Below are 12,541 nucleotides of genomic sequence, written 5' to 3' on the forward strand. Positions count from 1 at the left end.
CTGGACAAGAAGCATGTTAATAGTAGCTGCAGGGGAGGCCTGATTTGTCTTAGCAGCTGGCAGAAATGCAACTGCTGAATTTTCAGATGCTGGCTCAGTGTGGGATGCTCTAGGGTCCCCATCCCCAGGTTTACTGTGCTTCAATTGGTTTTTGGTAATTTGGTTAATTTATTTTGGATTTTCCACCACTATAGCACTGCGTCAAAATTTAGTTTCGAGACCTTAATTCATGTAGTTTATATTGTCCTCCATAGCACATATTCATAAATTTGTGTTAAATAAAATTACCACAAATTAACTGAAACATAGTGAACTTGAGCCCATGTGTAGTCTGCTGTGTGCATTGAAGTCGATGGAAATGAATTCATTCAGCCATCACTTAAATTCATAAAAATAAAATAAAAATAAAATAAAGATGGCTGAATTCTATGGAGCTGCTTCAGTTTCAGGGTCCTGGTATTGTGCATGCAGGCTCACTGTCACACTGTCATGATTTAATGGGCCACTTGATTAGAATGGAGCCATTTTTGACGTTATTAGTGACACCTTGTGCTTTCCCATCTATGACAAGTCAAGGCTGCTTTGAAAAAGGCCTGTTGGTGGCCGTGGACTGTCCTGATTCCACCACCAGAATTTATAGATTACAAGTCCTCCTCCAGTGGACGGAGGGTTCAATAAGAGTCCAACAGCAAATGTTTAGCCAGGGGAGGCCTTCAAGGACCCTTAGTGGTCTCCACTTCAATAACCAGTAACAACTAGATCAACTGCAATAACCAGTGTGTATACAGACTACTTGGCTAGATCATCCTGCTAGTTGACCTTGGGACAAGAACAAGCTGCTGGGCCCTCTCTGTGCATGATGGCCCCAGGTTTTCTGTGTCGAAAAAAACTAAACAATTAATTTAGGGATATGCATAGTGAAAGCACCATAGTGGTTGTAATAATAATGGTCTTAAAACTAGATTTTGAAACAGGGCCTCAAGATCAGGTACAATATCATCATGTGAGTTAATGTTGTAGTTTAATAATTCATTGTCCCAAACAAAGATAAAATAAGTTAAATACCACAAACCAATTGTTGCATAGTGATCATGGTGCTTTTGTGGGACCTCAGGAGTCTGGAGGTTCACTAGTTGCCTGTATTGCCCTGTTAGTTAATCCAGGCTTGAGTATCAATGAAACCAGACAAAATATTTTCCAAAGTAGCCTAATGAGAATTGGTGGTAATCGGTAATGAAACCACTACATACTTTAAAGAACTTTCGTGAGAAAAAAACTACTATTTTATGTACTCCACAGAAGTAAATTATTTACTATAGTTACTGTACTGTAAATAATTATTTGGTGGGGACAACAACATAGGAAGCATACCATTAGATACATTTTTACTAAATAAGAATTATGGCAATAAATAGTTACAAATACAATAAAATGAATGAGTAGATTAATTTAAGTGTCGTTTACTTTAATACATATTTTCATTCTATATGGCGATAGAGCGAAGTGTCTTCCGGACCAATCAGTGTGCCGTGTTTGCAGACCCCGCCCGGAGAGATCCCTCCCCTCATGATGTGTGGGCTTAGCTGATTGGTGGCGAGATTGTTCTCTTTTCTCTGATTGGTCAATATCTTGCCCGTGAACTCGGGAGGTGGAAGCCGGCTACCTGCCGATTCTCTCAAGCTGCCAACAGCTTTCAGCTCAGAAGTACCAGGAAAAGACGTCTCATAGCCTCCTCGTCTCGGTGCTAACTGTGTCGTGGACCATTAAACTGAATAAGGTAGGAGTTTGTAACGTATAATGAAACTGTCCTTACTGCAGAACCAAGTAGTGGCGACAGGGAAGTGTAAATGAGTCTTATCTCATTTCACATCCTTTTGTCCTGTTACAGTGATAAGCTAACAGTCAGGCTACAAACCAGCGAGTATTACAAAACTCAAGCTAAGGGTTTTTTTGTGTTCGACTAACTAGGGTTCAGCCAAATAATGTCACTTTTAAGAGGTCATTACTGAAATGAATTCGTATCTGGGCAACCCGACTAGTTGAGGCCCATTGCAGTCTCTGCAAACTCCCTCCTGTCTTCATGTTTTGAACTGCTATTTCTTGACATATTTATCTAAACTATACGTTATATGCCATGTTTGCATTTCTCGTCTGTAGGGCTGCAACTAACCATTATTTTCATGATGATTATTTTCCGATTAATCCAATCGATTAGTCATTTAGTCAATACAATGTTAGAAAATAGTGAAAAAAGATGATCACTGTTTCCCAAAGCCCTTGATGACGTCCTCAAATGTCCACAACCAAAAGATATTCAGTTTACTGTCACAGAAGACTAAAGAAACCAGAAAATATTCACATTTAAGAAGCTGGAATCAGAGAATTTGGACATTGTTTTTCTTAAAAAATATCTCAAAGCGTTTAATCTATTATCAAAATAGTTGCCAAATCATTTAATAGTTGGCAACTAATTGATTAAACATCTAATCGTTGCAGCTCAACTAGTGTGGTCTGACTTTCTGTGGCCATCTCAGCAGTCTCCTCCCCATGTCCTGTTCAGGAGGCTTATGTAACTTTTTCAAACGTCCTGTGATTTTCAAAAAATAAAAATAAAAAGATAGATAGAAAGCTGCAACTTGTGAAGAAATCCAGTCTTTGAACATGGATGTATAAAGATAACTTCCATGTCTTTGAAATTCTCTTAACTATTTATTGTGCAACCATGACTATACCCGTCTTAAGACCTCTTTTCTTCAGCATTTTAATAGTCATCATGAAGACATGAATGGTCACACTGTTTTTATTGTATTTATTGATTTTCTCTCTCTATTATTTGTTCTCTGTGCAATGCTGTTGTGTTTTTTAGGATTTAAATCCCATTTTTATTCTACACTTTAATTATTTTTCTCCTTGATCCTCATGACTATGTCTGTGTTTTCATTTGACTGTATTTCTCAGTGTCTGTAAAAAACTTTGGTCAACTTTTGTTATTTTTAAATGTGCTCTATAAATAAATAGACTTGACAGGTGTGTATTAAAGCAAACATGTAATATGCAGCTGTATGTCCTTATAACCTTAAAATAAGAGACATGCATAATATTTAAACCATTTCTAAATCAAAGCTGGTGACAGTGTACCGAGGTAAGTTTGTTAGCTCTGGTTGACCATATGCTGCAGGATTTTCTGTCTCGCTCTGACAGACTTACTTATACATAGAGGATTATGGAGTAAATCAGGAGTAGTGATTTAAATGCTGAGTCTCTGGTCTGGCTACTCCCACTTGATGTTTTGAATGAATTCATTCATTGAGGAGTCTGTAGTGTTATTTGGAACTTTTCCCTCTGTGGGAAGCAGCAAAACTTATCCTGCAAATCTATGGTGTTTTTGCTTGATAAAATACCACTACTGTCACAATGCTCTGTCTTTTTATCTCTCTTTGATTCATTTCTTTTTCCTTCTCTTCAATATGTGTGTGTTTATCCCATGTCTACTTCCAGGCTCTAAGATGGCTCAGAAAATCAAGTCAGGTTCTGTGGTGGAGATGCAGGGAGATGAAATGACTCGGGTCATCTGGGAGCTCATTAAGGAGAAACTCATCTTCCCATACCTGGAACTCGACTTGCACAGGTAATAACACTGTAGTATGAAGAAAACTGCAGGGTGGGGTGGGGGGTGGGGTGGGGGGTGGGGGGGGGGGGGCATCAGTCACCAGCACACCTGTGTTTTTGAAATGTTTGGAAAAGCACTTATGATGTTACAGAGATTAGATTAGCAGATTATGCAGTCTGTAATTCAATTGCCTTTGTCATGGCACTCCCAGTTACATGAGGGGATGGTGTAGTGTTGCAACTGGTGTTTTCTACAGGGACCACTGAGTGAGACTGAATTAAAAAAAAACAAAAAAAAACAACTATGAACTGACAGTTCCTGCAGTGCTGGGATTTCTAGTTTGGCTTGTTTATCCTGACTTCTCCCTATAGAGAGTGTGATGGGCAAAACAACCAGTATCTGATTAGCACTTTATGAAAAGGTGCTAATCTGGTGCTAAGGTGCCATCTTGAGCCTAGTCGCTGACAGGATCTCCTCTGTGGCTGTTGTTATCTTGGTTACACTGCAGTATGTACAGTGTTACATCGGAAAAGTCCCCCTAAATTGTAGCAATGTGATAAAAGGATCATGTTATTATGAGGAGATCAGCTGCACTTAAGTTGTGTGAATATAAAGAAATGATAGATGACATTTCTTTACAAGCATTACTCAACTTACAGAAGACATATTACACTATAGTTATACCTCAGACATCTTACCATCTAATGTTCTATTGTAGCACACATAATTTTTCTTAGGGAGGCTTCAAAGTGAGGTTTTAGGGCCTGATACTGATAACTGGTTGGACATTTTATTACAGAGAAGTCCCCAAAATTACTGTTTGAGTGACTTTTTGTTTACTTGTTTACTGTCTTTTGTTAAGGTCACCAACAGATTTTTCTCGTGATTATTGGCTATTTCAGCACCCTAATTGACAGGAGCATACGTTGCTTCATTTGACCTAGCTTCTTATCTCTTGCATGGACCTTGATCTGAGAATGTATGTAATTTGTTGGGGTGAAGTTCAAGTCCCTGAAGTGTCCACCATTCACTACTGTATCTTCAGGCTGTGGAGTGTTGACAGAGTCTGCACACTGGACTTTGGCTTCCTTCTTTTTTTTTCATTTGATTTTCAACATCATTTCTTGCATAGAATTTTAAAAGTTAATGATTTATTGTGCAACAGGCCTTGGAAGTACACGTTTCATTTAATATGGTGTAATAATTATTCTGACATAAGAATTTCACAACAAGCAGGATTGTCACACATTGAGCCACTGGTAAAAACAAACTAACCCCCTGCATTGAGACATCTTCAGGGTGTTATGTAGAATAGATAACACTCATTTAAAACTTTAAAGACACTTGGGGTATTTGATATTAGTTCCAGATGTGATATGAGTAAACTTGTGTTATGTGCATACATTTCTTGAAGAGTGCAGATTGAGGCCTGTGCAGGTTTTCTGCCTCCGAGTGTCCAAGGAATGCATGAAGTTGTTAAATAAGTGATAGAGATTGAAGCGACACATGGCATCGCAAACACACAAGAACAAATACAGCATACTTGCTAAACCTGATCTCGTTTCTTTAACGCTTTTTGTGTCAGTCTGTCTTCACTGGTATGTGTCTAGTTTGTCATCAGATGGTGAGCGTCATATTGTTGTGGCCTGGCTTTCGGGGGAAGGGAGGAAGAATGTGGGTAAAAGGTCGTGCCTGCTTTCAAACAAAGCCAGAGTCCACGAGAAAGCACATAGGCTAATACTTGAAGGGAATGATAAGCACATTGGGCTTAGTCTACTTTTCAGGTGTACTTCCTCATCTTGTGAAGCTGTGAGGCCCCTCAAGCACAAGTCTAACAAGGGGAGCTGCTTTTCCAGCTATCTTGGCAGAGGGCCAGTTGTCATTGCACAATCGATTCCTTGTTTCTTTTGTCTTTCAGGGCTTGAAGTTCTCAGGCACCATCCCTGATTTCAGGCATAGAGCAGTTTTAAATTCATATAATACTTCATTAAGTACATTGTACACATTTCCTCCTGGACAACTTTTCAGGCTCACAAATCTTTTCTTGCTTTAATGCCTGGTCTTTGTGTTGTGGGGTCCCTTCGTAGATCTCCCCCTCACTGAGGCAAGTAAAAGACATAGAAAGAGGAAGCGAGTGAGCACAGTTGCAGTACTGTGAAGGAAGTGGGACAGGAGGTTAATGGCTACTCTTGATGCAAGCAGAGTGTCAGGTCTTGCAAGAAATATAATTAGCCAAGATATAGAGTGAATAAGGCCCCAGCAGCAATTTGAGTTTCTCCTCATGCTGGAAGCGAGCTCTTTCACTACTCATTAATGTTGTTCATGCTCTTTGACACTGTAATTGTGTTAAATGTCACAGACATTGTACTTAAACATTCAGCGCCTAGCTGCTTCTAGCCAACCAAAAAGATAGCATACATTCACTCTTAGTGCTTTGTCAGTTAATGCTTCTAGGAAGCTGTGCAATGGTGTGTGTGTATACTGAAGCGTACATAATCACTGCTCTTCTTGAAACAGAATGCTATTGTTTATGGTGTCCCATGCCTCTGCTGTTGAGATTATAAATGGTCTCCATGTCCGTTTCGTTGTCTCTACGCTCTTTCTCCATTTCCACAAGTACACAGATATACTGTTAGGGCTGAATATTGATCCTCAATATTTTTGTATTGAGGTCCAGATCTAAATCAAGAAACTTTTATAATTTTAGACCATGTTTTTTTTCAGGCATAGGTCTTTATTTTACACCAATACATCAAGCAGTGTGGCATATTTTGTTGAACAAAACAGGTTTAAAACATGTTATTCCCCAAACTAAGGTATTGAACAAAGTATCAGGTATTGTATAGACAAATATTGTATTTGCACCAATGTTGAAATTGAAATGAACAATCCCCATCCCTATACACAGTACCAGTTGACATTTCCAGTACATTGCTGATATATATTTTTTAGGTTTCATTCTGATGCTACTTATTCAAACTTTTCAAACTCTCTTTTCCTGCACAGCTATGACCTGGGAATGGAGAACCGAGATGCAACAGATGACCGGGTGACTGTTGACGCGGCAGAGGCAGTCCGGCGTTACAATGTGGGCATCAAGTGCGCCACCATCACGCCAGATGAGAAGCGTGTGGAGGAGTTCAAGCTTAAGCAGATGTGGCGCTCGCCCAACGGGACCATCCGTAACATCTTAGGTGGCACAGTTTTCAGGGAGGCCATCATCTGTAAGAACATCCCCCGCCTGGTGCCCGGCTGGGTCAAACCCATCATCATTGGCAGACATGCCCATGGAGACCAGGTACCCTATCGGTTCACAAAACATCAGTTGGCCAAATTGCTTTGTAGATGACGTTTGAGTTTGAAGAGTATTTATACTCACTGTCTCTGTAAAACTTAAAAAATACATGTTACAGTGAGTGAGGAGATCAAATTTCTATCCACTTGAGGCTACAAAGTCAAGTGGGGCCAGACTGAGTAAATTGTGTCTTCATTAGCTTTTTGTGCTCTACTAATATAATATTATGTCAGAAGTGTGGAAATGATACTATGGATTACATTGGTATGTGTAAAAGCCAAACACAGAGTCAACTCTTCAAGCTCTTCAGTATGAGGTTTAAATAATCCTGATTTGCACAGAAGTCAAACTGTAAGACTACAGCTAAAAGCAGCAGCTCTAACAGTATAGCAATTATGTGACAGACCTTTTGTATCTGCAGAGAAACTTATCCCAACTCTCTTATTATGTGACAAAGCTGCTACTGAAGGGGCATACATAATCTTAATTTTTAAACCTCTGTAACAAGCAGTCTACTGACTCTCCATCAACTCATGCACAGTGAGTTGCGGTTATCTCAGACATCATGAGGTTGTCAGGAGAGACTCAGTCAATAATTGTACTTCATCAGCTGTCCTTTGGACCATAACGTACTGCCTCACAGCCTTGACAAGTCGCAGCAACGTCACAGAGCTAAATCATAGGCTAGCTTGTGGCGCTGTGCCAAAGTCAACTGTTCTCCCATCAGAGGAGAGTAATCCAGGTGAAGTGTCATATGACTGCTAGTTACGTAATAGCCCATGGGTGTCAGAGGTATGCATATTTTATGCTCTGCTGACATGTTGTATCACCTAACACTTCTGGTGATGGTCATTGTCATTTGATCTTTGATTTAACACCATTTTATAGGATGTGGTTCATACCTTTTAATAGCTGTTTGCAATGGTTGACTGGTTTAGTGGGATCAAACATCCCTCTATTATTAACCTTTTGTCTTTCTCAACGTGCTCCCCACAGTACAAAGCCACAGACTTTGTGGTGCCTGGGCCTGGGAAGTTGGAAATGACCTACACACCCACAAACGGAGAGCCAGTCAAGTTTGTCGTCCATGAGTTTGAGGGTAAGAGCACAGTCTGTGTCAGCACTGTGTTTGATCAAGCATCCAACACCTCACCACAGATGAGAGGTCTGCTAATTCAAGCAAGGTGGTAGTTAGTCACGCAAGATGTCCGTGATTGTGATTGTGCACTTCTAATATCATAGATCTACGTGCCTCAAGTATGCAAATACACACAACAGTCTTACATGAAAAATATCTTGCAGCAAAGATGTCAAATACCATAATATGGATGTGTAATAGGTTGTCAGTCAATATAACTAAGCTGAACTTGCACCATAGAAAGGCTTTTGCAAGCACATTGTGTTCACATTGTAAATAGGAAATTATAAGATATTGCTTATCTAGTAATAGTTCTGTTGTAACTATTTGCCTGTTCTGGTTTTATCAATGTAAACCAAACATTGAGCCAACTGAAATAGATTTAAAAAGGTTGAGTAATGACAACTAGAAACAGGGATTTCATTTCAAGACTTTTCTCAGTGTTTGTCAAAGTTTGAAACAAACATTGTTATATTACTTATTTGGTAATACTATATTGCATACTAAAATACTTACACTAAACAGGTTTGTGTAGGTTTTTTTTTTGTGTGTGAAAATGTATGTGATTCTACTGCGGTGTGTGTGAATGTACTGTTAGTATATATTCTTTTGTTTGTCTGTATGTCTGTCCAGGCACAGGTGGTGTAGCCTTGGGGATGTACAATACTGATAAGTCCATTAGGGACTTTGCTCACAGCTCCTTCCAGATGGCTCTGTCCAAAGCCTGGCCTCTGTACCTGAGCACCAAAAACACCATCCTGAAGAAGTACGATGGTCGCTTCAAAGACATCTTCCAGGAGATCTATGAGAAGTAAGGAAATCCACACACCACAGTCACAAAGGCATCTTTTGTCTCTCTCTTTTAGAAACACCGGTACACACACATTCTTGTCCTTAATATACTGTAGATCACAACTTAAATGTATTTTCCACCCTTCTGTGTGTCCCAGGGAATACCGTGCTCAGTTTGAGGCCAAAGGCATCTGGTATGAGCACCGTCTGATAGATGACATGGTGGCCCAGGCCATGAAATCAGATGGAGGCTTTATTTGGGCTTGCAAGAACTATGATGGAGACGTACAATCTGACTCTGTGGCACAAGGTTGGTGAAGAAACATGCTTGTTGTAAAATTTGTGAAAATCTATATAAAACCCTTATAAATATAAATCAAAGTTTTTCATTTGTTGGTTAAAAGATTTTCTGTTGTTCACGTGGTTTTGTGTGACTCTGTTTCAGGCTATGGCTCCCTGGGTATGATGACTAGTGTCTTGATCTGTCCTGATGGACGGACGGTGGAGTCAGAGGCTGCCCACGGCACGGTGACACGCCACTACAGACAACACCAGCAGGGAAAAGAAACCTCCACTAACCCCATTGGTAGGAAAATGAACCATAGACTTGAACGTTCAGCATCTATCCAAACATGACCACTAAAATTAATATTCTATTAATGTAATCTTGATTTATATGAAATTGTATATGATATATATAATACATTGTATGAAATATATAGGGATTCATTAACTTTACACTGTGCATCTGCTTGCTGTAGCCTCCATCTTTGCATGGACACGGGGCCTGCTCCACCGGGCAAAGCTGGACAACAATGCAGAGCTGCGAGTATTCAGTGAGGCACTGGAGGCCGTTTGCATCGAGACCATCGAGTCTGGATTCATGACCAAGGATTTGGCTATCTGCATCAAAGGATTATCAAAGTAAGTCTCCTCATAAATCTAACACTCAATTCATATTTCTGCTTCAGGCACCACAGGGTCTCCTGGTGATCGTCATAGAACCACCGCAACACTGGCTGTATGTGTCGTACTGTGCATTCATTATTTACCCAAATAAACCAGTGTTAACATTTTTGAGAGCACTGAAGGGACGACTTGCCTTGTCTAGCTTTTGAAAAGCTCACTACTATGCAATTATTAACAGCTGAAAACAATTATGTTTACATTCTTTCATTCACTGTGATGGAGAGTGATGATTATGGCGGCAGAAAGTTTGCAATAGATGTGGCCTCGCTTGATCAGAAAATGTGTCCCTTAGCTGCTATATGTGTTACTGAAAAGGAGAAAATTACATCTGATCTTTTATGATCATTTTACCTACTAGACAGTCCTAAAGGATAGGTTCACAATCTTTTCAAATCTGTCTTAAAACAACAGTCAGGTGCCCACATAAACATTGAAACAGGTTTTTCTCGCTGTAATCATTCCTCTTATTCATACTGGCTATTAAAGATCCCTTCCAAATGTGCTTAGAATGTAAGTGATGGACAAAATCCACAGTCCATCGTTTTGAGCAAAAATGTTTTTAAAAGTTTATCTGAAGATAATGAGGCTTCAGCAGACTGAGTTAGTCACATGAATGTCTGCCACAGTTACAGTCTTTTTAGTAACAGCTTCCCTCTTTGTGTCTCGACGGACAGTGTTTTCCTGTTCAGCTGCAGTGGAAGAATCATAAGAGAAAGAAGGATTTTGGCACTAAAAAGACTGTAATGTTGAAAGATATCTACTCGAATTGACTAATTTGGGCAGCTGAAGTTAGTCATATTAGCTTCAAAGAAGTTTCTAAATCAGTTTTTGCACAGAAGGAGGGCTGTGGATTTTGTCCCCCATCACTTTTTTCACATTAAAAGTGGATTTTAAAGGGATCTCTTACTGGCAAGTATGAACAGGAGTAATGATTACAGCAAGAAAAACATGGGTCAATGTTCATTTGGGAACCTGACTTGTTTAAGGACAGACTTGAAAAGTTGTGAAATTATCCCTTAACTCAGAAAAAATCTAATCTTTTTCCATGTAGGTTAAGGTTTGATTTCATTAAAGTAAAAATGTTACTTTTCTTACTTTTTATATTTTCAGTGTTTGGCTTAAATGGCAACTATAACTGTAGATATAAACAATGGGAACACTGCAGTCTACTCAGTGCCTCCTAAAGTAAAGTATAATTAATCCTTTCTCCTCTGTTTCTCTGTTTGCAGTGTGACTCGTGCTGATTATTTGAACACCTTTGAATTCCTGGACAAACTAGCAGAGAACCTGAAGATTAAGCTAGCCAACCAGCCCAAGCTGTGATCTCACCTCCCAACCTCTGCAGTTAAACACAGATACACACACATTCAAACACATGCTCACACACACAGAGACATCTATACAGCTACTGGAATTACTGGCCCCCAAGTGACACTGGAGCAGTGAAGAGTGTGCCCAGGACTCCAGGAGGTCTTTGGACTGAAACCATGTCATTCCCTAACACAGGGTCTGATCATGCAGGGTGCCTTGTCTAGATGAAAGGGGAACATAAGCTTCTGATCCGTGTAGGCCAACATCCCTCTTAATGTATCACTAGTAGACAAAAAGCCATACCGTGACAGTGTAAACACATGATTCAAACATTAACTCACACTTGGCAAATGACCTGATGGGTCAGTGACCTTGTTTACCCTAATTGCACTAGGTTCCCTGAAGAGAGTGTGGTGTGTGTTGTCAGTATTTGTTGATCAGTGCTAAACAGGGGACTATCCCACCAGAAGTAGTCTGAGGGAGCTTCTGGACCCTCACTGCCTTATTTGTTTTGTGTCAAAGTCATCTGCTGGTTCTGGTCATTCCCTACATCTTATCATGTTTTACCAATACCTCAGACATTTGAGTGACAACATTATATGTTTGAGTGCCATTTCACAGCCACAGTACAAGAACAGCTAATCAGCCTGTATGTCACCAATGAAACCTCTCAGCATGTTAGTAGACCAGCCATGCATACATTAAATTGTACTGTTGTTCAATACATAACACACAACATATGGACTGACGTGTTCATCGATAGTATTCAAACAAGGGTTCTGGTCCCCTTACACAATTTGTAAAGACATTAAGGTTACAATACATGCTTTTAGATTTTGTACTCTTATTAACTTTACTATTCACAGTGGTTAAAAAGGTGTATTTATTTGTCCTTCCTATGTGTGTGTGCGTGTGTATTAACATCCAGTATGTCACTGATGCAAATCGTAAAACTATCTTCATCAAAATGTCCATCTGTTGGTTCGTCATCAATATTATGCTTAAGTCCTAACATTGTAACTCACAATAAATGAGTTTTTGAAGAAATGTGGGTGTCATTCTTTGATAAAGGCTGGTTCACTTTTATGAGGCCTTCAGTTTAAACAATAAGGTTGTAGATTAAAAACGGTGAGTATTAAAGGACAGGTTTCACAATTTTGTCAAGAACAATAGGTGCCCCAATGAACATTGAAATAAGTTTTTCTTTCCATAATCATTCCCCCTGTTCATTACACGATCTCCTGATAATGCACTTAAAATGTAAGTGATAGGGACCAAAACCCACAGCCTGTGCAAAAATGTATTTAAAAGTTTATCTGGAGTTAATATGAAACTTCAGCCATCCAAATTAGTCAAACTGGTAACTGCCTGATTTCTCTGTCTCCTACCTTCTACATGCATATGATAGAGTAACCAAACCATCAAA

The 12,541-nt window shown here is 39.5% G+C and overlaps 1 protein-coding gene across 1 annotated transcript; it reads left to right on the plus strand.

The window, feature by feature from the left end:
* The first annotated feature begins 1,644 nt into the window (after positions 1–1,644).
* Positions 1,645–12,162, plus strand: idh1 (isocitrate dehydrogenase (NADP(+)) 1). The gene is made up of 9 exons (XM_044366418.1): positions 1,645–1,777; positions 3,499–3,628; positions 6,617–6,908; positions 7,902–8,004; positions 8,677–8,854; positions 8,994–9,145; positions 9,281–9,421; positions 9,597–9,759; positions 11,034–12,162. Exons 2-9 carry the CDS (start codon positions 3,507–3,509, stop codon positions 11,125–11,127), a joined length of 1,245 nt encoding a protein of 414 aa, XP_044222353.1. The 5' UTR covers positions 1,645–1,777; positions 3,499–3,506; the 3' UTR covers positions 11,128–12,162.
* The last annotated feature ends 379 nt before the right edge of the window (positions 12,163–12,541 follow it).

The sequence above is a fragment of the Thunnus albacares genome, chromosome 11 (assembly GCF_914725855.1).
Source record: "Thunnus albacares chromosome 11, fThuAlb1.1, whole genome shotgun sequence".
Classification (NCBI taxonomy): domain Eukaryota; kingdom Metazoa; phylum Chordata; class Actinopteri; order Scombriformes; family Scombridae; genus Thunnus; species Thunnus albacares.